General features: G+C 42.4%; 2 protein-coding genes across 4 annotated transcripts in view; both read left to right on the top strand.

Annotated features, from left to right (window-relative positions):
• LOC118941052 (ephrin type-A receptor 6-like) overlaps positions 1-2,348 on the top strand; it is a 61,133-nt gene extending 58,785 nt beyond the window's left edge. The window contains exon 12 of the mRNA XM_036951391.1: positions 243-2,348. Coding sequence (XP_036807286.1) covers positions 243-357 — 115 coding nt within the window. The 3' untranslated portion in view covers positions 358-2,348. The remainder of the gene's footprint in view (positions 1-242) is intronic.
• A 6,234-nt stretch (positions 2,349-8,582) lies between these two features.
• On the top strand, positions 8,583-26,834 carry LOC110511855 (ADP-ribosylation factor-like protein 6). 3 transcript variants are annotated; one of them, XM_036951430.1, is made up of 9 exons: positions 8,583-8,783; positions 11,789-11,793; positions 11,837-11,986; positions 16,081-16,142; positions 16,883-16,951; positions 17,168-17,302; positions 23,078-23,207; positions 24,712-24,767; positions 26,456-26,834. In XM_036951430.1, exons 3-8 carry the CDS (start codon positions 11,864-11,866, stop codon positions 24,745-24,747), a joined length of 555 nt encoding a protein of 184 aa, XP_036807325.1. In that variant the 5' UTR covers positions 8,583-8,783; positions 11,789-11,793; positions 11,837-11,863; the 3' UTR covers positions 24,748-24,767; positions 26,456-26,834. The 3 variants fall into 3 exon arrangements, with proteins under 3 accessions (XP_036807325.1, XP_036807323.1, XP_036807324.1); XM_036951428.1 differs by having other exon boundaries at positions 8,584-8,783; positions 17,168-17,262; XM_036951429.1 differs by lacking the exons at positions 8,583-8,783; positions 11,789-11,793 and having other exon boundaries at positions 11,808-11,986; positions 17,168-17,262.
• The last annotated feature ends 876 nt before the right edge of the window (positions 26,835-27,710 follow it).

The raw sequence follows: 27,710 nt of genomic DNA, 5'->3' as shown, positions 1-27,710 counted from the left end.
AGTGAACCTAACTCATATAGTGTCTGTATCCTCTCTAAACAGTTAACCTAACTCATATAGTGTCTGTATCCTCTCTAAACAGTTAACCTAACTCATATAGTGTCTGTATCTCCTCTAAACAGTTAACCTAACTCATATAGTGTCTGTATCTCCTCTAAACAGTTAACCTAACTCATATAGTGTCTGTATCCTCTCTAAACAGTTAACCTAACTCATATAGTGTCTGTATCTCTTGTCCTCAGGGACATCAGGCGTATCGGTGTGTCTCTGATTGGCCACCAGAGGAGGATAGTGAGCAGCATTCAGAGTCTCCGTCTACAGTTCCTCACCGTCCAACACAACGGCTTCCACATCTAAACCAACCCCCAGAACGCTAGGACCGCACAGACAGACAGACAGGCCTGGGTGTGTTCATTCGGCACCGAACGGAAAAGAAAACGAACTGAAAACAGAGAGCGATTAGCTGAACTCGTTCAATAAGAAACGCTTGTTTCTAAAATTCTAGATGTTCTCTCGGTCGGACTGGTGAACTGTTACCCACGGACTACAGTGGTTTTTACCAAGGAGACTTCTGTCCCTGATCCAGAAGACTTGAGATGGAGGTAGTTTCAGCCCACGTCCTGAACAGCACCCTTTTCCCTTCATGGTGCACCGTTTAGGACAGACACGCGCAGTACCAAGCACATGGAGAGGCAAGTGCACTGATGGGTCTTCCTCCAATCAGGTGGACGGAGACGGACTGAAACAGGACTCTCCGTTTAGGACAGACACGCGCAGTACGAAACACATGTAGAGACAAGTGCACTGATGGGTCTTCCTCTAATCAGGTGGACGGAGACAGACTGAAACAGGACTCTCCGTTTAGAGACTACTACTTTTGACAAAAAAAATGGGATGATTAAATGTGTCTTATTTATTTCAGATGTTTTGTTTCCTTGTTCTTTTATCAAGCAGCAGATTCTGACCAATAGGAAGAGAAAGGACAATGTGGAGGAAATTCTGACCAATAGGAAAATAAAGGACAATGTGAAGGAGATTCTGACCAACTGGAAGAGAAAGGACAATGTGGAGGAAATTCTGACCAATAGGAAAATAAAGGACAATGTGGAGGAGATTCTGACCAATAGGAAGAGAAAGGACAATGTGGAGGAGATTCTGAACCAACTGGAAGAGAAAGGACAATGTGGAGGAGATTTTGGGGCAAAGAGAAGACAAGTGAATGTCATCTGATTTTATAAATGTATAATCCATCATCAACCAGAATATGTGAAGTATTTGTGGAAAAGTCATGTTCTGTGAAAAAGCCTTGTTCAGTTTGAGTAGACATCCTTGTTCAGTTTGATTAGACATCCTTGTTCAGTTTGATTAGACATCCTTGTTCAGTTTGATTAGACATCCTTGTCCAGTTTGATTAGACATCCTTGTTCAGTTTGAGTAGACATCCTTGTTCAGTTTGATTAGACATCCTTGTCCAGTTTGAACAGACATCCTTGTTCAGTTTGATTAGACATCCTTGTTCAGTTTGATTAGACATCCTTGTTCAGTTTGAGTAGACATCCTTGTTCAGTTTGATTAGACATCCTTGTTCAGTTTGAACAGACATCCTTGTTCAGTTTGATTAGACATCCTTGTTCAGTTTGATTAGACATCCTTGTTCAGTTTGGTTAGACATCCTTGTTCAGTTTGATTAGACATCCTTGTTCAGTTTGATTAGATATCCTTGTTCAGTTTGGTTAGACATCCTTGTTCAGTTTGAACAGACATCCTTGTTCAGTTTGATTAGACATCCTTGTTCAGTTTGATTAGACATCCTTGTTCAGTTTGATTAGATATCCTTGTTCAGTTTGATTAGACATCCTTGTTCAGTTTGGTTAGACATCCTTGTTCAGTTTGGTTAGACATCCTTGTTCAGTTTGATTAGACATCCTTGCTCAGATTGATTAGACATCCTTGTTCAGTTTGAACAGACATCCTTGTTCAGTTTGAACAGACATCTTTGTTTAGTTTTCATCCACAATCTTCGTCTTTACTCAGCAATATGCAGTGTCCTTAGCTGACTGACTGACAGTCTGTTTCTGCTATGTCGTGCTTCGTCACTCATTGCCTTGTTTGGCTTGACAAGGACAGAGTAGTCAAGGGCATCAACAGATCTGGGACCAGGCTACAGTTTCCTCACTTATAGAACAAGGAGAAGAGTGCAACTCCACTCCACAACAAATCACGAACCGAAAACAACCTCAGACATGTACCATAAGAAAAACTTTACTTTGACGGCAGTACAATCCATAGTGCTTGAGCATCTAGAGCATCTCCAGCCCTGTTCCTGGAGGTTTAAACTCCAGCCCTGTTCCTGGAGAGACCTTCCTGGAGGTTTTAACTCCAACCATGTTCCTCGAGCGAGACCCTCCTGTAGGTTTTAACTCCAGCCCTGTTCCTGGAGAGAAACCCTCCTGTAGGTTTTAACTCCAACCCTGTTCCTGGAGAGAGACCCTCCTGGAGGTTTTAACTCCAGCCCTGTTCCTGGAGAGAAACCCTCCTGTAGGTTTTAACTCCAACCCTGTTCCTGGAGAGAGACCTTCCGGGAGGTTTTAACTCCAACCCTGTTCCTGGAGCGAGACCCTCCTGTAGGTTTTAACTCCAATCCTGTTCCTGGAGAGAAACCCTCCTGGAGGTTCCTGTAGAACCCTGAATATTCTATATTTCCTGTCCTGTTGTTCTGGGTACTAATGTAGGTTGATGTATTGTGGACCAAAGGGCCTTTGGAAAGCATGATGGAACCATGGTAGGAGATACAACACTCCTATATGCACCCTGACAGGATGAATACACAGATACAACACTCCTATATGCACCCTGGCAGGATAAATACACAGATACAACACTCCTATATGCACCCTGACAGGATAAATACACAGATACAACACTCCTATATGCACCATGACAGGATGAATACACAGATACAACACACCTGCACCAGTACCCATGCACCATGACAGGATGAATACACAGATACAACACTCCTATATGCACCCTGACAGGATAAATACACAGATACAACACTCCTATATGCACCCTGACAGGATAAATACACAGATACAACACTCCTATATGCACCATGACAGGATGAATACACAGATACAACACTCCTATATGCACCCTGACAGGATAAATACACAGATACAACACTCCTATATGCACCCTGACAGGATAAATAGACTCAGACAGATACAACACTCCTATATGCACCATGACAGGATGAATAGACTCAGACAGATACAACACTCCTATATGCACCATGACAGGATAAATAGACTCAGACAACACATCAATATTCACCCTGACAGGATAAATAGACTCAGACAACACATCAATATTCACCCTGACAGGATAAATAGACTCAGACTGATACAACACATCAATATTCACACTGACAGGATGAATAGACTCAGACTGATACAACACATCAATATTCACCCTGACAGGATGAATAGACTCAGACAGATACAACACATCAATATTCACCCTGACAGGATGAATAGACTCAGACAGATACAACACATCAATATTCACCCTGACAGGATGAATAGACTCAGACAACACATCAATATTCACCCTGACAGGATGAATAGACTCAGACAACACATCAATATTCACCCTGACAGGATAAATAGACTCAGACAGATACAACACATCAATATTCACCCTGACAGGATAAATAGACTCAGACAACACATCAATATTCACCCTGACAGGATAAATAGACTCAGACAGATACAACACATCAATATTCACCCTGACAGGATGAATAGACTCAGACAACACATCAATATTCACCCTGACAGGATAAATAGACTCAGACAGATACAACACATCAATATTCACCCTGACAGGATGAATAGACTCAGACAACACATCAATATTCACCCTGACAGGATAAATAGACTCAGACAACACATCAATATTCACCCTGACAGGATGAATAGACTCAGACAGATACAACACATCAATATTCACACTGACAGGATAAATAGACTCAGACAGATACAACACATCAATATTCACCCTAACAGGATAAATAGACTCAGACAACACATCAATATTCACCCTGACAGGATGAATAGACTCAGACAACACATCAATATTCACCCTGACAGGATAAATAGACTCAGACAGATACAACACATCAATATTCACCCTGACAGGATAAATAGACTCAGACAACACATCAATATTCACCCTGACAGGATGAATAGACTCAGACAGATACAACACATCAATATTCACCCTGACAGGATAAATAGACTCAGACAGATACAACACATCAATATTCACCCTGACAGGATGAATAGACTCAGACAACACATCAATATTCACACTGACAGGATGAATAGACTCAGACAACACATCAATATTCACCCTGACAGGATAAATAGACTCAGACAACACATCAATATTCACCCTGACAGGATGAATAGACTCAGACAGATACAACACATCAATATTCACCCTGACAGGATGAATAGACTCAGACAACACATCAATATTCACCCTGACAGGATAAATAGACTCAGACAACACATCAATATTCACCCTGACAGGATGAATAGACTCAGACAACACATCAATATTCACCCTGACAGGATGAATAGACTCAGACAACACATCAATATTCACCCTAACAGGATAAATAGACTCAGACAGATACAACACATCAATATTCACCCTGACAGGATAAATAGACTCAGACAACACATCAATATTCACCCTGACAGGATAAATAGACTCAGACAGATACAACACATCAATATTCACCCTAACAGGATAAATAGACTCAGACAGATACAACACATCAATATTCACCCTGACAGGATGAATAGACTCAGACAACACATCAATATTCACCCTGACAGGATAAATAGACTCAGACAGATACAACACATCAATATTCACCCTGACAGGATAAATAGACTCAGACAACACATCAATATTCACCCTGACAGGATAAATAGACTCAGACAGATGCAACACATCAATATTCACCCTGACAGGATAAATAGACTCAGACAGATGCAACACATCAATATTCACCCTGACAGGATGAATAGACTCAGACAACACATCAATATTCACCCTGACAGGAGGAATAGACTCAGACAGATACAACACATCAATATTCACCCTGACAGGATGAATAGACTCAGACAACACATCAATATTCACCCTGACAGGATGAATAGACTCAGACAACACATCAATATTCACCCTGACAGGATAAATAGACTCAGACAGATGCAACACATCAATATTCACCCTGACAGGATGAATAGACTCAGACAACACATCAATATTCACCCTGACAGGATAAATAGACTCAGACAGATACAACACATCAATATTCACCCTGACAGGATGAATAGACTCAGACAACACATCAATATTCACCCTGACAGGATGAATAGACTCAGACAACACATCAATATTCACCCTGACAGGATAAATAGACTCAGACAGATACAACACATCAATATTCACCCTGACAGGATGAATAGACTCAGACAACACATCAATATTCACCCTGACAGGATAAATAGACTCAGACAGATACAACACATCAATATTCACCCTGACAGGATAAATAGACTCAGACAGATACAACACATCAATATTCACCCTGACAGGATAAATAGACTCAGACAACACATCAATATTCACCCTGACAGGATGAATAGACTCAGACAGATACAACACATCAATATTCACCCTGACAGGATAAATAGACTCAGACAGATACAACACATCAATATTCACCCTGACAGGATAAATAGACTCAGACAACACATCAATATTCACCCTGACAGGATGAATAGACTCAGACAGATACAACACATCAATATTCACCCTGACAGGATGAATAGACTCAGACAACACATCAATATTCACCCTGACAGGATGAATAGACTCAGACAACACATCAATATTCACCCTGACAGGATAAATAGACTCAGACAACACATCAATATTCACCCTGACAGGATGAATAGACTCAGACAGATACAACACATCAATATTCACCCTGACAGGATGAATAGACTCAGACAACACATCAATATTCACCCTGACAGGATAAATAGACTCAGACAACACATCAATATTCACCCTGACAGGATAAATAGACTCAGACAACACATCAATATTCACCCTGACAGGATGAATAGACTCAGACAACACATCAATATTCACCCTGACAGGATGAATAGACTCAGACAGATACAACACATCAATATTCACCCTGACAGGATAAATAGACTCAGACAACACATCAATATTCACCCTGACAGGATAAATAGACTCAGACAGATACAACACATCAATATTCACCCTGACAGGATGAATAGACTCAGACAACACATCAATATTCACCCTGACAGGATGAATAGACTCAGACAACACATCAATATTCACCCTGACAGGATAAATAGACTCAGACAACACATCAATATTCACCCTAACAGGATAAATAGACTCAGACAACACATCAATATTCACCCTGACAGGATGAATAGACTCAGACAACACATCAATATTCACCCTGACAGGATAAATAGACTCAGACAGATACAACACATCAATATTCACCCTGACAGGATAAATAGACTCAGACAGATACAACACATCAATATTCACCCTGACAGGATGAATAGACTCAGACAGATACAACACATCAATATTCACCCTGACAGGATAAATAGACTCAGACTGATACAACACATCAATATTCACCCTGACAGGATAAATAGACTCAGACAACACATCAATATTCACCCTGACAGGATGAATAGACTCAGACAACACATCAATATTCACCCTGACAGGATAAATAGACTCAGACAACACATCAATATTCACCCTAACAGGATAAATAGACTCAGACAACACATCAATATTCACACTGACAGGATAAATAGACTCAGACAGATACAACACATCAATATTCACCCTGACAGGATGAATAGACTCAGACAGATACAACACATCAATATTCACCCTGACAGGATGAATAGACTCAGACAGATACAACACATCAATATTCACCCTGACAGGATGAATAGACTCAGACAACACATCAATATTCACCCTGACAGGATAAATAGACTCAGACAACACATCAATATTCACCCTGACAGGATGAATAGACTCAGACAACACATCAATATTCACCCTGACAGGATGAATAGACTCAGACAACACATCAATATTCACCCTGACAGGATAAATAGACTCAGACAACACATCAATATTCACCCTGACAGGATGAATAGACTCAGACAGATACAACACATCAATATTCACCCTGACAGGATAAATAGACTCAGACAGATACAACACATCAATATTCACCCTGACAGGATAAATAGACTCAGACAACACATCAATATTCACCCTGACAGGATAAATAGACTCAGACAACACATCAATATTCACCCTGACAGGATGAATAGACTCAGACAACACATCAATATTCACCCTGACAGGATAAATAGACTCAGACAGATACAACACATCAATATTCACCCTGACAGGATGAATAGACTCAGACAACACATCAATATTCACCCTGACAGGATAAATAGACTCAGACAACACATCAATATTCACACTGAGAGGATGAATAGACTCAGACAGATACAACACATCAATATTCACCCTGACAGGATGAATAGACTCAGACAGATACAACACATCAATATTCACCCTGACAGGATGAATAGACTCAGACAACACATCAATATTCACCCTGACAGGATAAATAGACTCAGACAACACATCAATATTCACCCTGACAGGATGAATAGACTCAGACAACACATCAATATTCACCCTGACAGGATAAATAGACTCAGACAGATACAACACATCAATATTCACCCTAACAGGATAAATAGACTCAGACAACACATCAATATTCACACTGAGAGGATGAATAGACTCAGACAGATACAACACATCAATATTCACCCTGACAGGTTATATATATTTCTCCCCCCCCCCCCTTCTCACGCAAGCACACACACACATATACACACACACATACATACACACATACACCAATCAGCATCCTCATTCATCCCTGTTACTGGAGAGATCCCCACTTATTATCCTGACATTGAGAGCTCTCATGGGGTGGATCTGTGCAACAGGTGCTCAGGACGTTTTTTGGGGGGTCGACACCACTTCCTCCCAACCCAGCAATGCACTCTGGGATCTGTAGTAGCATACATATACATATTATGAATGCATTTTTTTTCCCTCCTTCCAATGTTCAAATGTATTTTTGTATAATTTAATAAGGGACATTGTCCACCCTAACTGGTGATTAATAAAAGCCTTGTAGGCTGGGTGTTTGTAACATAATATGTAGGCTCCTGCTGAGGGGGATGTTGTTATATAGTATTGCCATCATTGTGACTCAACAATTAAAATATTCTTCCTATTGGTGTGGTCTATTATCATTGTTGTAATATCCATGGTTGTCCAGTGGGTGGCGGACTTGAGTCAGATAACACAAAAAAAGTCTCTCCCCGTCGTCCTGACAACGCCGTGTAAACTCCCAGTGCTTTCTGAGGGACCAAAACAACACACACTGGCATGTTGTGACAAGAGAAATGACTGAAAACATCAACATGTCATCGGGTTGACTGGTTATGACTGAGTTTCGAAAAACGTTTGATATTTGAAGAAGAAGAAAGAAAAAGAGAAGAATCGTACATAAATATCTCTTACAGGTAAAGAGAAGATACATTGCACATAATGCTGCCGGAAGTAGATAGCTAACGTTTGATAGCTTAGCTATCGTTTCTTTCCAATGAGATTATAAGAACATTGAGTACATCCCATTAAACCCAGTTTAGTCAACTCAAAGCTGGTCAAGCTACGTTTTAGTAAACTAGGTCCAAGGATGAAGGTTTAACTAAAATAGCTAGCTAGTCACGCTGCTAACTATCTAACCAGATGGGGCTAGCTAAGGTTAGTTTGCTAACGTATTAACAGCTAGCTATCCTAACATGTTACGCTAACTAGCTACATCAGAAAAAAAGGGTGTATCAACTCCATTATCTTTCGTTGTTGCTGGCGCATTAGCTACGAATTAAAACGAGACCCTCAACTAGCCTTAAATGTGATGATCTAGAAGAATAAAACATATTGCTACGTGTGGCGCTTGTTGTAGCTATTGTAAATGCTAAGTCAGCCAGTTAGCTAGCTAGCGGCTAAACCCTCTTCTTCTTCTTCGTGTGTTTCCGGCAGACTAGACGCCGTGTTCCGTATTGTTGCCTTTTGCAGGTCAGAGTTGCGGATTGAACAGTTAGGTTAAAAAGGGGAGGGGGGGGGGGGGGGGGGGGGGGGGGGGGGGGGGGCGAAAATCATAAATTGCATCACCATCTAACCCTGCACCAGTGGAGGCTGCTGAGGGGAGAACTGCTCTTAATCAATGGCCGCAATAGAGTGTAATAGATGGAATGGAGTGTAATAGATGGAATGGAGTGTAATAGATGGAATGGAGTGTAATAGATGGAATGGAGTGTAATAGATGGAATGGAGTGTAATAGATGGAATGGAGTGTAATAGATGGAATGGAGTCTAATAGATGGAATGGAGTGTAATAGATGGAATAGAGTGTAATAGATGGAATAGAGTGTAATAGATGGAATGGAGTGAATGGTATCACACTCATGAAAACCATGTTTCTGATACCATTCCATTTACTCCATTCCAGACATTATTATGAACCGTTCTCCCCTCAGCAGCCTGCACTGTAGACTAATGATTAGGCCCTACACCCCAGGTTGTTTAGACTAATGACTAGGCCCTACACCCCAGGTTGTAGACTAATGACTAGGCCCTACACCCCAGGTTGTAGACTAATGACTAGGCCCTACACCCCAGGTTGTAGACTAATGATTAGGCCCTGCACCCCATGTTGTAGACTAATGATTAGGCCCTACACCCCAGGTTGTAGACTAATGATTAGGCCCTACACCCCAGGTTGTAGACTAATGACTAGGCCCTACAACCCAGGTTGTAGACTAATGACTAGGCCCTACACCACAGGTTGTAGACTAATGACTAGGCCCTACACCCCAGGTTGTAGACTAATGATTAGGCCCTACACCCCAGGTTGTAGACTAATGATTAGGCCCTACACCCCAGGTAGTAGACTAATGACTAGGCCCTACACCCCAGGTTGTAGACTAATGACAAGGCCCTACACCCCAGGTTGTTTAGACTAATGACTAGGCCCTACATCCCGGGTTGTAGACTAATGACTAGGCCCTACACCCCAGGTTGTAGACTAATAATTAGGCCCTACACCCCAGGTTGTAGACTAATGACTAGACCCTACACCCCAGGTTGTAGACTAATGACTAGGCCCTACACCCCAGGTTGTAGACTAATGATTAGGCCCTACACCCCAGGTTGTAGACTAATGACTAGGCCCTACATCCCAGGTTGTAGACTAATGACTAGGCCCTACACCCCAGGTTGTAGACTAATGACTAGGCCCTACACCCCAGGTTGTAGACTAATGACTAGGCCCTACACCCCAGGTTGTAGACTAATGACTAGGCCCTACACCCCAGGTTGTAGACTAATGACTAGGCCCTACACCCCAGGTTGTAGACTAATGATTAGGCCCTACACCCCAGGTTGTAGACTAATGACTAGGCCCTACACCCCAGGTTGTAGACTAATGACTAGGCCCTACATCCCGGGTTGTAGACTAATGACTAGGCCCTACACCACAGGTTGTAGACTAATGACTAGGCCCTACACCCCAGGTTGTAGACTAATGACTAGGCCCTACACCCCAGGTTGTAGACTAATGACTAGGCCCTACACCCCAGGTTGTAGACTAATGACAAGGCCCTACATCCCAGGTTGTAGACTAATGACTAGGCCCTACACCCCAGGTTGTAGACTAATGACTAGGCCCTACATCCCGGGTTGTAGACTAATGACTAGGCCCTACACCACAGGTTGTAGACTAATGACTAGGCCCTACACCCCAGGTTGTAGACTAATGACTAGGCCCTACACCCCAGGTTGTAGACTAATGACTAGGCCCTACACCCCAGGTTGTAGACTAATGACTAGGCCCTACACCCTGGGTTGTAGACTAATGACTAGGCCCTACATCCCAGGTTGTAGACTAATGACTAGGCCCTACACCCCAGGTTGTAGACTAATGACTAGGCCCTACACCCCAGGTTGTTTAGACTAATGACTAGGCCCTACACCCCAGGTTGTTTAGACTAATGACTAGGCCCTACACCCCAGGTTGTAGACTAATGACTAGGCCCTACACCCCAGGTTGTAGACTAATGACTAGGCCCTACACCCCAGGTTGTTTAGACTAATGATTAGGCCCTACACCCCGGGTTGTAGACTAATGATTAGGCCCTACACCCCAGGTTGTAGACTAATGACTAGGCCCTACACCCCAGGTTGTAGACTAATGACTAGGCCCTACACCCCAGGTTGTAGACTAATGACTAGGCCCTACACCCCAGGTTGTAGACTAATGACTAGGCCCTACACCCCAGGTTGTAGACTAATGACTAGGCCCTACACCACAGGTTGTAGACTAATGACTAGGCCCTACACCCCGGGTTGTAGACTAATGACTAGGCCCTACATCCTGGGTTTGCAGTGCACATTCAGTTGTCACACAGTAATTTCTTTGTGATGGTCTTAGCTACTATAATACATAATATATATTTTTATTCAACAGAGACCCCCCCCCCCCCCCCCCCCCCCCCCCCCCCCCCCCCCCCCCCCTCCCCCCCGGGAGTAAGACAGAACAACAATGGGTCTGTTTGATAAACTAGCTGGCTGGTTGGGGCTGAAGAAGAAGGAAGTGAATGTTCTGTGTCTGGGATTGGACAACAGCGGCAAGACCACCATCATCAACCGACTCAAACCATCCAATGTAAGTCTCCACTGGTAGCCTGGATCAATTAACCTACTTAATGATCTAGGATCAGAACGAGTGATATAGTATGACCTCCATAAAGATATAGCTTGTTAAACCCACATACAGTGGGGAGAACAAGTATTTGATACACTGCCGATTTTGCAGGTTTTCCTACTTACGAAGCATGTAGAGGTCTGTAATTTTTTTTATCAAAGGTCTGTATGGAGGAGTGGGCTAAAATCCCTGCTGCAGTGTGTTGCAAACCTGGTCAAGAACTACAGGAAACGTATGATCTCTGTAATTGCAAACCTAGGTTTCTGTACCAAATATTAAGTTCTGCTTTTCTGATGTATCAAATACTTATGTCATGCAATAAAATGCAAATTAATTACTTAAAAATCAGACAATGTGATTTTCTGGATTTTTGTTTTAGATTCCGTCTCTCACAGTTGATGTGTACCTTTGATAAAAATTACAGACCTCTACATGCTTTGTAAGTTGGAAAACCTGCAAAATCGGCAGTGTATAAAATACTTGTTCTCCCCACTGTATATACAGGTGTAAAAAAAAATTAAGACACTTTAGGATTGGTTTTCAGAGGATAAGGATTCCTTCTCCTCCTGAAGAGGGATGGTGGAGAGAGGAACAAGGAGACAACGCAGGGAGAGGGGGAGATGGAGAGAGGTAGAGAAGAGGGGGAGAGAGAGGAGGAGATGGAGAGAGGTAGAGAAGAGGGGGAGATGGAGAGAGGTAGAGAAGAGAGGGAGATGGAGAGAGGTAGAGAAGAGGGGGAGATGGGGAGAGGTAGAGAAGAGGGGGAGATGGAGAGAGGTAGAGAAGAGGAGATGGAGGAGGAGATGGAGAGAGAGAGGAGAGGGGAAGATGGAGAGAGAGGAGAGAAGAGGAGATGGAGGAGGAGATGGAGGAGGAGATGGAGAGAGAGAGAGGAGGAGATGGAGGGAGGAGGAGATGGAGAGAGAGAGGAGGAGATGGAGGGAGAGAGAGGGGGAGATGGAGGAGGAGATGGAGAGAGAGGAGAGAAGAGGAGAGAGAGAGGAGGAGATGGAGGGAGAGAAGAGGAGATGGAGAGGAGGAGATTGAGGGAGAGAAGATGAGATGGAGGGAGAGAGAGTAGGAGCTGGAGAGAGGGTAGGAGATGGAGAGAGAGGAGGAGTTGGAGGGAGAGAAGATGAGATGGAGGGAGAGAGAGGAGGAGCTGGAGAGAGAGGAGGAGATGGAGGGAGAGAAGAGGAGATGGAGAGGAGGAGATTGAGGAAGAGAAGAGGAGATGGAGAGGAGGAGCTGGAGGGAGAGAAGAGGAGATGGAGAGTAGGAGCTGGAGGGAGAGAAGATGAGATGGAGGGAGAGAGAGGAGGAGCTGGGGAGAGAGGAGGAGATGGAGAGAGAGAGGAGGAGCTGGAGGGAGAGAAGAGGAGATGGAGGGAGAGAGAGGAGGAGCTGGAGGGAGAGATGAGGAGATGGAGAGAGAGAGGAGGAGCTGGAGGGAGAGAAGAGGAGATGGAGATGGAGGGAGAGAGAGGAGGAGCTGGAGGGAGAGAAGAGGAGATGGAGAGGAGGAGATGGAGAGAGAGATGAGGAGATGGAGGGAGAGGGGGGAGGAGATGGGGAGGAGGAGATCTTATTTTACTGTTAAATTAACCTTCCATTGTTACACATCGTTTTTTTGGTTGAGATTTAAAAACTACAGTTGTGTATCTAGCCATGGTGCCTTTACCAAGATCAGAAACCATCAGGAACAACTAGAAACCTCTGGACTGTCTCCAATATGTTTGGAGTGGACAGGAAGTGGTTGATGCAGAGAGAGAAAAAGAAGAAGACCAGGGATGAGGGATATCAGGGACGGAAGACCTCCAAGACGTTTGGAGTGGACAGGAAGTGGTTGATGCAGAGAGAGAAGAAGAAGAAGACCAGGGATGAGGGATATCAGGGATAGATGACCTCCAAGACGTTTGGAGTGGACAGGAAGTGGTTGATGGAGAGAGAGAGCAGCATACACTACTAATCTATTCCTGTATAATTAACCACTACTAATCATTCCTGTGTAATTAACCACTCCTAATCTATTCCTGTGTAATTAACCACTACTAATCTATTCCTGTGTAATTAACCACTACTAATCTATTCCTGTGTAATTAACCACTACTAATCTATTCCTGTGTAATTAACCACTACTAATCTATTCCTGTGTAATTAACCACTACTAATCTATTCCTGTATAATTAACCACTACTAATCATTCCTGTGTAATTAACCACTCCTAATCTATTCCTGTGTAATTAACCACTACTAATCTATTCCTGTGTAATTAACCACTACTAATCTATTCCTGTGTAATTAACCACTACTAATCTATTCCTGTGTAATTAACCACTACTAATCTATTCCTGTGTAATTAACCACTACTAATCTATTCCTGTGTAATTAACCACTACTAATCTATTCCTGTATAATTAACCACTACTAATCTATTCCTGTGTAATTAACCACTCCTAATCTATTCCTGTATAATTAACCACTACTAATCTATTCCTGTATAATTAACCACTACTAATCTATTCCTGTGTAATTAACCACTACTAATCTATTCCTGTATAATTAACCACTACTAATCTATTCCTGTGTAATTAACCACTACTAATCTATTCCTGTGTAATTAACCACTACTAATCTATTCCTGTGTAATTAACCACTACTAATCTATTCCTGTGTAATTAACCACTACTAATCTATTCCTGTGTAATTAACCACTACTAATCTATTCCTGTGTAATTAACCACTCCTAATCTATTCCTGTATAATTAACCACTACTAATCATTCCTGTGTAATTAACCACTACTAATCTATTCCTGTGTAATTAACCACTACTAATCTATTCCTGTGTAATTAACCACTACTAATCTATTCCTGTGTAATTAACCTCTACTTTTTATTTATTTATTAATTTATGAATATATATGTTTATTTAACCAGGTAGGCCAGTTGAGAACAAGTTCTCGTTTACAACTGCGACCCAGACCAAGATAAAGCAAAGCAGTTCGACACACAACAACAACACAGAGTTACACATGGAATAAACAAAACATACAAACAACAACACAGAGTTACACATGGAGTAAACAAAACATACAAACAACAACACAGAGTTACACATGGAGTAAACTAAACATACAGTCAATAATACAGTAGAAAAAAATCTATATACAGTGTGGGCAAATGTAGTAAGATGAGGGAGGTAAAGGCAATAAATAGGCCATAGTGGCGAAGTAAATACAATATAGCAATTAAAACACTGGACTGAATGGTAGATGTGCAGAAGATGAATGTGCAAGTGGAGATACTGGGGTTCAAAGGAGCAAAAAAAATATAACATTATGGGGATGAGGTATTTGGATGAGCTATTTACAGATGGGCTGTGTACAGGCTGCTCTGACAGCTGATGCTTAAAGCTAAGAGAGGGAGATATAAGACTCCAACTTCAGTGATTTTTGCAGTTCGTTCCAGTCATTGGCAGCAGAGAACTGGAAGGAAAGGCGGCCAAAGTAGGTGTTGGCTTTGGGGGCGACCAGTGAGATATACCTGCTGGAGCGCGTGCTACGGGTGGGTGCTGCTATGGTGACCAGTAAGTTGAGATAAGGCGGAGCTTTACCTAGCAGAGACTTGTAGATGACCTGGAGCCAGTGGGTTTGGCGACGAATATGAAGCGAGGGCCAGCCAATGAGAGCGTACAGGTTGCAGTGGTGTGTAGTATATAGAGCTTTGGTGACAAAACGGATGGCACTGTGATAGACTGCATCCAATTAGCTGAGTAGAATATTGGAAGCTATTTTGTAAATGACATCGCCGAAGTCAAGGATTGGTAGGATGGTCAGTTTTACGAGGCTATGTTTGGCAGCATGAGTGAAGGATGCTTTGTTGCGAAATAGGAAGCCAATTCTAGATTTAATTTTGGATTGGAGATGTTTAATATGAGTCTGAAGGAGAGTTTACAGTCTAACCAGACACCAAGATATTTGTAGTTGTCCATATATTCTAAGTCAGAGCCGTCCAGAGTAGTGACACCAATCTAATCTATTCCTGTGTCATGCAGGCCCAGACACAAGACATCGTCCCGACCATTGGCTTCAGCATCGAGAAGTTCAAGACATCAAGGTAATCAATAAGACAATAATGGAGGACTGTACGATGGTCAGATGTTCTGAACTATACCTTGAAGGTTGTTGGGGAACGTTGTCTGAACGTTACCACTACGATGTCCTTGAATGAGTCCCAAATGGCATCCCATTTCCAATATAGTGCACTACTTTTCTCTCCCTCTCTTTCTCTTCTAAATCCTCCTCTTCTCTCCAGTCTTCAGTCTTCTAAATCCTCCTCTTCTCTCCAGTCTTCTAAATCCCCCTCTTCTCTCCAGTCTTCTAAATCCTCCTCTTCTCTCCAGTCTTCAGTCTTCTAAATCCTCCTCTTCTCTCCAGTCTTCTAAATCCCCCTCTTCTCTCCAGTCTTCTAAATCCTCCTCTTCTCTCCAGTCTTCAGTCTTCTAAATCCTCCTCTTCTCTCCAGTCTTTAGTCTTCTAAATCCTCCTCTTCTCTCCAGTCTTCAGTCTTCTAAATCCTCCTCTTCTCTCCAGTCTTCAGTCTTCTAAATCCTCCTCTTCTCTCCAGTCTCCAGTCTTCTAAATCCTCCTCTTCTCTCCAGTCTTCTAAATCCCCCTCTTCTCTCCAGTCTTCTAAATCCTCCTCTTCTCTCCAGTCTTCTAAATCCTCCTCTTCTCTCCAGTCTTCTGTATTCTCCTCTTCTCTCCAGTCTTCAGTCTTCTAAATCCTCCTATTCTCTCCAGTCTTCTAAAACCTCCTCTTCTCTCCAGTCTTCTAAATCCTTCTCTTCTCTCCAGTCTCTCCTTCACAGTGTTCGACATGTCTGGCCAAGGGCGATACAGAAACCTCTGGGAACATTACTACAAGTGAGTCTGTTCAGACACACACACACACACGCACACACACACACACACACACACACACACACACACACACACACACACACACACACACACACACACACACACACACACACACACACACACACACACACACACACACACACAGTGATACACACACACACACACGGTAGGTAGTGCTGACAGTGAATCATGTTGACCCTTGCCCCCTCTCTCCCCCAGGGAGGGTCAAGCCATCATCTTTGTGGTGGACAGTGGGGACAAGTTGAGGATGGTGGTCGCTAAAGAGGAACTGGACACCCTCCTCAACCACCCAGGTGAATCATCCTCCTCATTATACACTCCTGAACCACCCAGGTGAATCATCCTCCTCATTATACACTCCTGAACCACCCAGGTGAATCATCCTCCTCATTATACACTCCTGAACCACCCAGGTGAATCATCCTCCTCATTATACACTCCTGAACCACCAAGGTGAATCATCCTCCTCATTATACACTCCTCAACACTCCTGAACCACCCAGGTGAATCATCCTCCTCATTATACACTCCTGAACCACCCAGGTGAATCATCCTCCTCATTATACACTCCTGAACCACCCAGGTGAATCATCCTCCTCATTATACACTCCTGAACCACCCAGGTGAATCATCTTCCTCATTATACACTCCTGAACCACCCAGGTGAATCATCTTCCTCATTATTCACTCCTGAACCACCCAGGTGAATCATCCTCCTCATTATACACTCCTGAACCACCCAGGTGAATCATCCTCCTCATTATACACTCCTGAACCACCCAGGTGAATCATCCTCCTCATTATACACTCCTGAACCACCCAGGTGAATCATCCTCCTCATTATACACTCCTGAACCACCCAGGTGAATCATCCTCCTCATTATACACTCCTGAACCACCAAGGTGAATCATCCTCCTCATTATACACTCCTCAACACTCCTGAACCACCCAGGTGAATCATCCTCCTCATTATACACTCCTGAACCACCCAGGTGAATCATCTTCCTCATTATACACTCCTGAACCACCCAGGTGAATCATCTTCCTCATTATTCACTCCTGAACCACCCAGGTGAATCATCCTCCTCATTATACACTCCTGAACCACCCAGGTGAATCATCCTCCTCATTATACACTCCTGAACCACCCAGGTGAATCATCCTCCTCATTATACACTCCTGAACCACCCAGGTGAATCATCCTCCTCATTATACACTCCTGAACCACCCAGGTGAATCTTCCTCCTCATTATACACTCCTGAACCACCCAGGTGAATCATCCTCCTCATTATACACTCCTGAACCACCCAGGTGAATCATCCTCCTCATTATACACTCCTGAACCACCCAGGTGAATCATCCTCCTCATTATTCACTTTTCAACCACCCAGGTATCAATTTAACGACTAACCAACACATGATAACGTGAACCGAGCCAATAGTATTCTTGGAGACCAGATCCGAGAGACTGTCAAGACTGTTGTTTTTTTTAATGCTGGTTAATTATCATTATATGCAGGCAGCTCATTTAACGTAATGTCCCTTTATCTCCACAGTTAACGCCTGGTCTTTTTAACGTAATGTCCCTTTACCTCCACAGTTAACGCCTGGTCTTTTTAACGTAATGTCCCTTTACCTCCACAGTTAACGCCTGGTCTTTTTAACGTAATGTCCCTTTATCTCCGCAGTTAACGCCTGGTCTTTTTAACGTAATGTCCCTTTATCTCCACAGTTAACGCCTGGTCTTTTTAACGTAATGTCCCTTTATCTCCACAGTTAACGCCTGGTCTTTTTAACGTAATGTCCCTTTACCTCCACAGTTAAACGCCTGGTCTTTTTAACGTAATGTCCCTTTATCTCCACAGTTAAACGCCTGGTCTTTTTAACGTAATGTCCCTTTATCTCCACAGTTAATGCCTGGTCATTTTAACGTAATGTCCCTTTATATCCACAGTTAACGCCTGGTCTTTTTAACGTAATGTCCCTTTATCTCCACAGTTAATGCCTGGTCATTTTAACGTAATGTCCCTTTATCTCCACAGTTAATGCCTGGTCATTTTAACGTAATGTCCCTTTATCTCCACAGTTAACGCCTGGTCTTTTTAACGTAATGTCCCTTTATCTCCACAGTTAAACGCCTGGTATTTTTAACGTAATGTCCCTTTATCTCCACAGTTAACGCCTGGTCTTTTTAACGTAATGTCCCTTTATCTCCACAGTTAAACGCCTGGTCTTTTTAACGTAATGTCCCTTTAGCTCCACAGTTAACGCCTGGTCTTTTTAACGTAATGTCCCTTTAGCTCCACAGTTAACGCCTGGTCTTTTTAACGTAATGTCCCTTTATCTCCACAGTTAACGCCTGGTCTTTTTAACGTAATGTCCCTTTACCTCCACAGTTAAACGCCTGGTCTTTTTAACGTAATGTCCCTTTAGCTCCACAGTTAACGCCTGGTCTTTTTAACGTAATGTCCCTTTAGCTCCACAGTTAACCCCTGGTCTTTTGTTGTGTTGATCTGTAGATTAACACTGTTATACCCACATGGTCCCTATCAAGGGCACAGCTATTAACCACAGACTGTACAGTACCTGAGAGACCTTACTGTCTAGTGGTTAGAGTGTAGAGGCGGCAGGTAACCTAGTGGTTAGAGTGGAGGGGCGGCAGGTAGCCTAGTGGTTAGAGTGTAGAGGAGGCAGGTAGCCTAGTGGTTAGAGTGTAGAGGCGGCAGGTAGTCTAGTGGTTAGAGTGTAGGGACGGCAGGTAGCCTAGTGGTTAGAGTGTATAGGAGGCAGGTAGCCTAGTGGTTAGAGTGTAGAGGCGGCAGGTAGCTTAGTGGTTAGAGTGTAGAGGAGGCAGGTAGTCTAGTGGTTAGAGTGTAGAGGAGGCAGGTAGTCTAGTGGTTAGAGTGTAGAGGCGGAAGGTAGCCTAGAAGCACCCCCTGATTCTAACCTTGTCTCTGTAGATGTAAAGCACCGCCTGATTCTAACCTTGTCTCTGTAGACGTAAAGCACCCCCTGATTCTAACCTTGTCTCTGTAGACGTAAAGCACCCCCTGATTCTAACCTTGTCTCTGTAGATGTAAAGCACCGCCTGATTCTAACCTTGTCTCTGTAGATGTAAAGCACCGACGGATCCCCCTGATTCTAACCTTGTCTCTGTAGACGTAAAGCACCCCCTGATTCTAACCTTGTCTCTGTAGACGTTAAACACCGACAGATCCCCCTGATTCTAACCTTGTCTCTGTAGATGTAAAGCACCGCCTGATTCTAACCTTGTCTCTGTAGATGTAAAGCACCGACGGATCCCCCTGATTCTAACCTTGTCTCTGTAGACGTAAAGCACCCCCTGATTCTAACCTTGTCTCTGTAGACGTTAAACACCGACAGATCCCCCTGATTCTAACCTTGTCTCTGTAGATGTAAAGCACCCCCTGATTCTAACCTTGTCTCTGTAGATGTAAAGCACCGCCTGATTCTAACCTTGTCTCTGTAGACGTAAAGCACCGCCTGATCCCCCTGATTCTAACCTTGTCTCTGTAGACGTAAAGCACCGCCTCATTCTAACCTTGTCTCTGTAGATGTAAAGCACCCCCTGATTCTAACCCTGTCTCTGTAGACGTAAAGCACCCCCTGATTCTAACCTTGTCTCTGTAGACGTTAAACACCGACAGATCCCCCTGATTCTAACCTTGTCTCTGTAGATGTAAAGCACCCCCTGATTCTAACCTTGTCTCTGTAGACGTAAAGCACCGCCTGATTCTAACCTTGTCTCTGTAGACTTAAAGCACCCCCTGATTCTAACCTTGTCTCTGTAGACGTAAAGCACCGCCTGATTCTAACCTTGTCTCTGTAGATGTAAAGCACCCCCTGATTATAACCTTGTCTCTGTAGACGTTAAACACCGACAGATCCCCCTGATTCTAACCTTGTCTCTGTAGATGTAAAACACCCCCTGATTCTAACCTTGTCTCTGTTGACGTAAAGCACCCCCTGATTCTAACCTTGTCTCTGTAGACGTAAAGCACCGCCTGATTCTAACCTTGTCTCTGTTGACGTAAAGCACCCCCTGATTCTAACCTTGTCTCTGTAGACGTAAAGCACCGCCTGATTCTAACCTTGTCTCTGTAGATGTAAAGCACCCCCTGATTCTAACCTTGTCTCTGTAGATGTAAAGCACCCCCTGATTCTAACCTTGTCTCTGTAGATGTAAAACACCCCCTGATTCTAACCTTGTCTCTGTAGATGTAAAGCACCCCCTGATTCTAACCTTGTCTCTGTAGACGTAAAGCACCCCCTGATTCTAACCTTGTCTCTGTAGACGTAAAGCACCCCCTGATTCTAACCTTGTCTCTGTAGACGTAAAGCACCGACAGATCCCCCTCATTCTAACCTTATCTCTGTAGATGTACAGCACCCCCTGATTCTAACCTTGTCTCTGTAGACGTAAAGCACCGACAGATCCCCCTGATTCTAACCTTGTCTCTGTAGATGTACAGCACCCCCTGATTCTAACCTTGTCTCTGTAGATGTAAAGCACCCCCTGATTCTAACCTTGTCTCTGTAGACGTAAAGCACCGACAGATCCCCCTGATTCTAACCTTATCCCTGTAGATGTAAAGCACCCCCTGATTCTAACCTTGTCTCTGTAGACGTAAAGCACCCCCTGATTCTAACCTTGTCTCTGTAGACGTAAAGGACCCCCTGATTCTAACCTTGTCTCTGTAGACGTAAAGCACCGCCTGATTCTAACCTTGTCTCTGTAGATGTAAAGCACCGCCTGATTCTAACCTTGTCTCTGTAGACGTAAAGCACCCCCTGATTCTAACCTTGTCTCTGTAGACGTAAAGCACCCCCTGATTCTAACCTTGTCTCTGTAGACGTAAAGCACCCCCTGATTCTAACCTTGTCTCTGTAGACGTAAAGCACCCCCTGATTCTAACCTTGTCTCTGTTGACGTAAAGCACCCCCTGATTCTAACCTTGTCTCTGTAGACGTAAAGCACCCCCTGATTCTAACCTTGTCTCTGTAGATGTAAAGCAACGCCTGATTCTAACCTTGTCTCTGTAGATGTAAAGCACCGACGGATCCCCCTGATTCTAACCTTGTCTCTGTAGACGTAAAGCACCCCCTGATTCTAACTTTGTCTCTGTAGATGTTAAACACCGACAGATCCCCCTGATTCTAACCTTGTCTCTGTAGATGTAAAGCACCCCCTGATTCTAACCTTGTTTCTGTAGATGTAAAGCACCGCCTGATTCTAACCTTGTCTCTGTAGACGTAAAGCACCGCCTGATCCCCCTGATTCTAACCTTGTCTCTGTAGACGTAAAGCACCCCCTGATTCTAACCTTGTCTCTGTAGATGTAAAGCACCCCCTGATTCTAACCTTGTCTCTGTAGACGTAAAGCACCCCCTGATTCTAACCTTGTCTCTGTAGACGTTAAACACCGACAGATCCCCCTGATTCTAACCTTGTCTCTGTAGATGTAAAGCACCCCCTGATTCTAACCTTGTCTCTGTAGACGTAAAGCACCGCCTGATTCTAACCTTGTCTCTGTAGATGTAAAGCACCCCCTGATTCTAACCTTGTCTCTGTAGACGCAAAGCACCCCCTGATTCTAACCTTGTCTCTGTAGACGTAACGCACCGCCTAATTCTAACCTTGTCTCTGTAGATGTAAAGCACCCCCTGATTCTAACCTTGTCTCTGTAGATGTAAAGCACCCCCTGATTCTAACCTTGTCTCCGTTGACGTAAAGCACCCCCTGATTCTAACCTTGTCTCTGTAGACGTAAAGCACCGACGGATCCCCCTGATTCTAACCTTGTCTCTGTAGATGTACAGCACCCCCTGATTCTAACCTTGTCTCTGTAGATGTAAAGCACCCCCTGATTCTAACCTTGTCTCTGTAGACGTAAAGCACCGACAGATCCCCCTGATTCTAACCTTATCTCTGTAGATGTAAAGCACCCCCTGATTCTAACCTTGTCTCTGTAGACGTAAAGCACCCCCTGATTCTAACCTTGTCTCTGTAGACGTAAAGCACCCCCTGATTCTAACCTTGTCTCTGTAGACGTAAAGCACCCCCTGATTCTAAACTTGTCTCTGTAGACGTAAAGCACCGACGGATCCCCCTGCTGTTCTTTGCCAACAAGATGGACGTGAGAGACGCCCTGTCTTCAGTCAAGGTCTCCCAGCTCCTCTGTCTGGAGAACATCAAGGACAAGCCCTGGCACATCTGGTACATTACTGCACCTGTACACAGCCCACCTGTACATAGCCCACCTGTACATAGCCCACCTGTACATAGCCCACCTGTACATAGCCCACCTGTACATAGCCCACCTGTACATAGCCCACCTGTACATAGCCCACCTATAATGTAGCCCAAACAACTACCTCTTTCCCTACTGTATTTAATTTATTTATTTTGCTCCTTTGCACCCCATTATTTTTATTTCTACTTTGCACATTCTTCCACTGCAAATCTACCATTCCAGTGTTTTACTTGCTATATTGTATTTACTTTGCCACCATGGCCTTTTTTTTGCCTTTACCTCCCTTCTCACCTCATTTGCTCACATTGTATATAGACTTGTTTATACTGTATTATTGACTGTATGCTTGTTTTACTCCATGTGTAACTCTGTGTTGTTGTTGTGTGTCGAACTGCTTTGCTTTATCTTGGTCAGGGTCGCAATTGTAAATGAGAACTTGTTCTCAACTTGCCTACCTGGTTAAATAAATAATAAATAAAGGTGAAATATATATAAGAAATAAAGGTGAAATATATATGAATAAATAAAGGTGAAATATATATAAATAAATAAAGGTGAAATATATATAAATAAATAAAGGAGAAATATATATAAATAAATAAAGGAGAAATATATATAAATAAATAAAGGTGAAATATATATAAATAAATAAAGGAGAAATATATATAAATAAATAAAGGAGAAATATATATAAATAAATAAAGGTGAAATATATATGAATAAATAAAGGTGAAATATATATGAATAAATAAAGGAGAAATATATATAAATAAATAAAGGAGAAATATATATAAGAAATAAAGGTGAAATATATATGAATAAATAAAGGTGAAATATATATAAATAAATAAAGGAGAAATATATATAAATAAATAAAGGTGAAATATATATAAATAAATAAAGGAGAAATATATATAAATAAATAAAGGTGAAATATATATAAATAAATAAAGGTGAAATATATATAAATAAATAAAGGTGAAATATATATAAATAAATAAAGGTGAAATATATATAAATAAATAAAGGAGAAATATATATAAATAAATAAAGGAGAAATATATATAATAAATAAAGGTGAAATATATATAATAAATAAAGGTGAAATATATATAAATAAATAAAGGAGAAATATATATATATTTAAAGATAGATGAGTTCTAAAACCCCCAGAATCCTTGTTGGCACATTTGACGTTTGTAGACCAGCACCACTACGGTTCAGTCCGTTACAGTGCATTAGATTTCATCTGTTTTTTAGGTCCAACCTCCAGAACAGGCCTTTTATAGAACCCCTTAATGAACCTCTAGTCCACGTCAGTCCGTTACAGAGCATTAGATTTCATCGGGTCTGTTTTTTAAGTCCAACCTCCAGAACAGGCCTTTTATATGACAAAACGTTGCCTTTTCTAATCGTTGTTGAAGCGTTTGGTTTTCACTGACCTGCTCTCTTCTGTGTCTGTTTCAGTGCCAGCGATGCTGTGAAAGGAGAAGGTTTACCTGAAGGCGTTGATTGGCTGCAAGGTACGGCAGACTCTCTCTCTCTCTCTCTCGTGGTTTCAGCACCACTAAATGTGTTTGCTTTGATTTTTCTCCATATTTATGTGATATGTAGAAACTAATAGCTTCATTTAAATTTACATTTTTATTATTTCCATTTGACTTCCGTCTGTAGATGAAATGTCACTGTGAGTATTTGACGTCATTAGTGTTTAGTGTAGTAGACTGGCAGTAGAACCCCATAATGGACCTCAAGTCCACGTCATTAGTGTAGTAGACTGGCAGTAGAACCCCATAATGGACCTCTAGTCCACGTCATTAGTGTTTAGTGTAGTAGACTGGCAGTAGAAGCCCATAATGGACCTCTAGTCCACGTCATTAGTGTTTAGTGTAGTAGACTGGCAGTAGAACCCCATAATGAACCTCTGGCCACGTCATTAGTGTTTAGTGTAGTAGACTGGCAGTAGAACCCCATAATGAACCTCTAGTCCACATCATTAGTGTTTAGTGTAGTAGACTGGCAGTAGAACCCCATAATGAACCTCTAGTCCACGTCATTAGTGTTTAGTGTAGTAGACTGGCAGTAGAAGCCCATAATGGACCTCTAGTCCACGTCATTAGTGTTTAGTGTAGTAGACTGGCAGTAGAACCCCATAATGAACCTCTGGCCACGTCATTAGTGTTTAGTGTAGTAGACTGGCAGTAGAACCCCATAATGAACCTCTAGTCCACGTCATTAGTGTAGTAGACTGGCAGTAGAACCCCATAATGAACCTCTAGTCCACGTCATTAGTGTTTAGTGTAGTAGACTGGCAGTAGAACCCCATAATGAACCTCTAGTCCACGTCATTAGTGTTTAGTGTAGTAGACTGGCAGTAGAACCCCATAATGAACCTCTAGTCCACGTCATTAGTGTTTAGTGTAGTAGACTGGCAGTAGAACCCCATAATGAACCTCTAGTCCACGTCATTAGTGTTTAGTGTAGTAGACTGGCAGTAGAACCCCTTAAGGGACCTCTAGTCCACGTCATTAGTGTTTAGTGCAGTAGACTGGCAGTAGAACCCCATAATGAACCTCTAGTCCACGTCATTAGTGTAGTAGACTGGCAGTAGAACCCCATAATGAACCTCTAGTCCACGTCATTAGTGTTTAGTGTAGTAGACTGGCAGTAGAACCCCATAATGAACCTCTAGTCCACGTCATTAGTGTTTAGTGTAGTAGACTGGCAGTAGAACCCCATAATGAACCTCTAGTCCACGTCATTAGTGTTTAGTGTAGTAGACTAGCAGTAGAACCCCATAATGAACCTCTAGTCCACGTCATTAGTGTAGTAGACTGGCAGTAGAACCCCATAATGAACCTCTAGTCCACGTCATTAGTGTTTAGTGTAGTAGACTGGCAGTAGAACCCCATAATGAACCTCTAGTCCACGTCATTAGTGTTTAGTGTAGTAGACTGGCAGTAGAACCCCATAATGAACCTCTAGTCCACGTCATTAGTGTTTAGTGTAGGAGACTGGCAGTAGAACCCCATAATGAACACCATTCCAGTTGGCTGCCTTGGTCACCTTCCTCCCTTTGTCACATGTCTCTAGATCCCTATAAACCTTCCACTGTTCATAGCTCCTCTTATGACCTCTTATAACCCTCCCCTTCTTAGAGAACAATTTGAGATCTGATTTTTCCTCTGATGTTGTTGTTGTTTCAATCCAGATCAAATCAGAACGATGAGAACGTGAGAGGTTGAGAGAACGACGACGCGCCGGGAGGGGGGGGGGGGGGGTGCCATCGTCTGGGTGGCGTCATGGCAACACTGGAGTCCCTCGGGTGTTGACCCCCCAATGGTGTAAATTCTCAACATGACTACTACCACCACCCAACCATACACACACACACATGCCTCAGAAGAGTTGGAGCCAGCTATGACCTTCCGACCTTTAAAGATCAACCAGTCTGGATGGAGGACTAGCCTTTCCAACGGCCCCTGGAAATAGGAAGTCTTTTCTTCAGATAATTCACACATCTTCCCACCAGTTTCTCTTTTCACCCTCATTTCAAATGACCCACTCCCAATAAACCAGTTTTAAATGGAGTATTGTTTTGTTTTGGACTGATATATTACAGTAATGTTTTGGACTGATATTCTACAGTAATGTTTTGGACTGATATTCTACAGTAATGTTTTGGACTGATATTCTACAGTAATGTTTTGGACTGATATATTACAGTAATGTTTTGACTGATATTCTACAGTAATGTTTTGGACTGATATATTACAGTAATGTTTTGACTGATATTCTACAGTAATGTTTTGGACTGATATATTACAGTAATGTTTTGACTGATATTCTACAGTAATGTTTTGAACTGATATTCTACAGTAATGTTTTGGACTGATATATTACAGTAATGTTTTGGACTGATATTCTACAGTAATGTTTTGGACCGATATTCTACAGTAATGTTTTGGACTGATATTCTACAGTAATGTTTTGGACTGATATATTACAGTAATGTTTTGGACTGATATATTACAGTAATGTTTTGGACTGATATTCTACAGTAATGTTTTGGACTGATATTCTACAGTAATGTTTTGGACTGATATTCTACAGTAATGTTTTGGACTGATATTCTACAGTAATGTTTTGGACTGATAAATTACAGTAATGTTTTGGACTGATATTCTACAGTAATGTTTTGGACTGATATTCTACAGTAATGTTTTGGACTTAAATTCTACAGTAATGTTTTGGACTGATATTCTACAGTAATGTTTTGGACTGATATATTACAGTAATGTTTTGGACTGATATTCTACAGTAATGTTATGGACTGATATTCTACAGTAATGTTTTGGACTGATATTCTACAGTAATGTTTTGACTGATATTCTACAGTAATGTTATGGACTGATATATTACAGTAATGTTTTGGACTGATATTCTACAGTAATGTTTTGGACTGA

The sequence above is a fragment of the Oncorhynchus mykiss genome, chromosome 18 (genome assembly GCF_013265735.2).
Source record: "Oncorhynchus mykiss isolate Arlee chromosome 18, USDA_OmykA_1.1, whole genome shotgun sequence".
NCBI lineage: Eukaryota > Metazoa > Chordata > Actinopteri > Salmoniformes > Salmonidae > Oncorhynchus > Oncorhynchus mykiss.
Note: the sequence above shows the minus strand (reverse complement) of the source record. Positions and strands in the feature narration are given on the sequence as shown.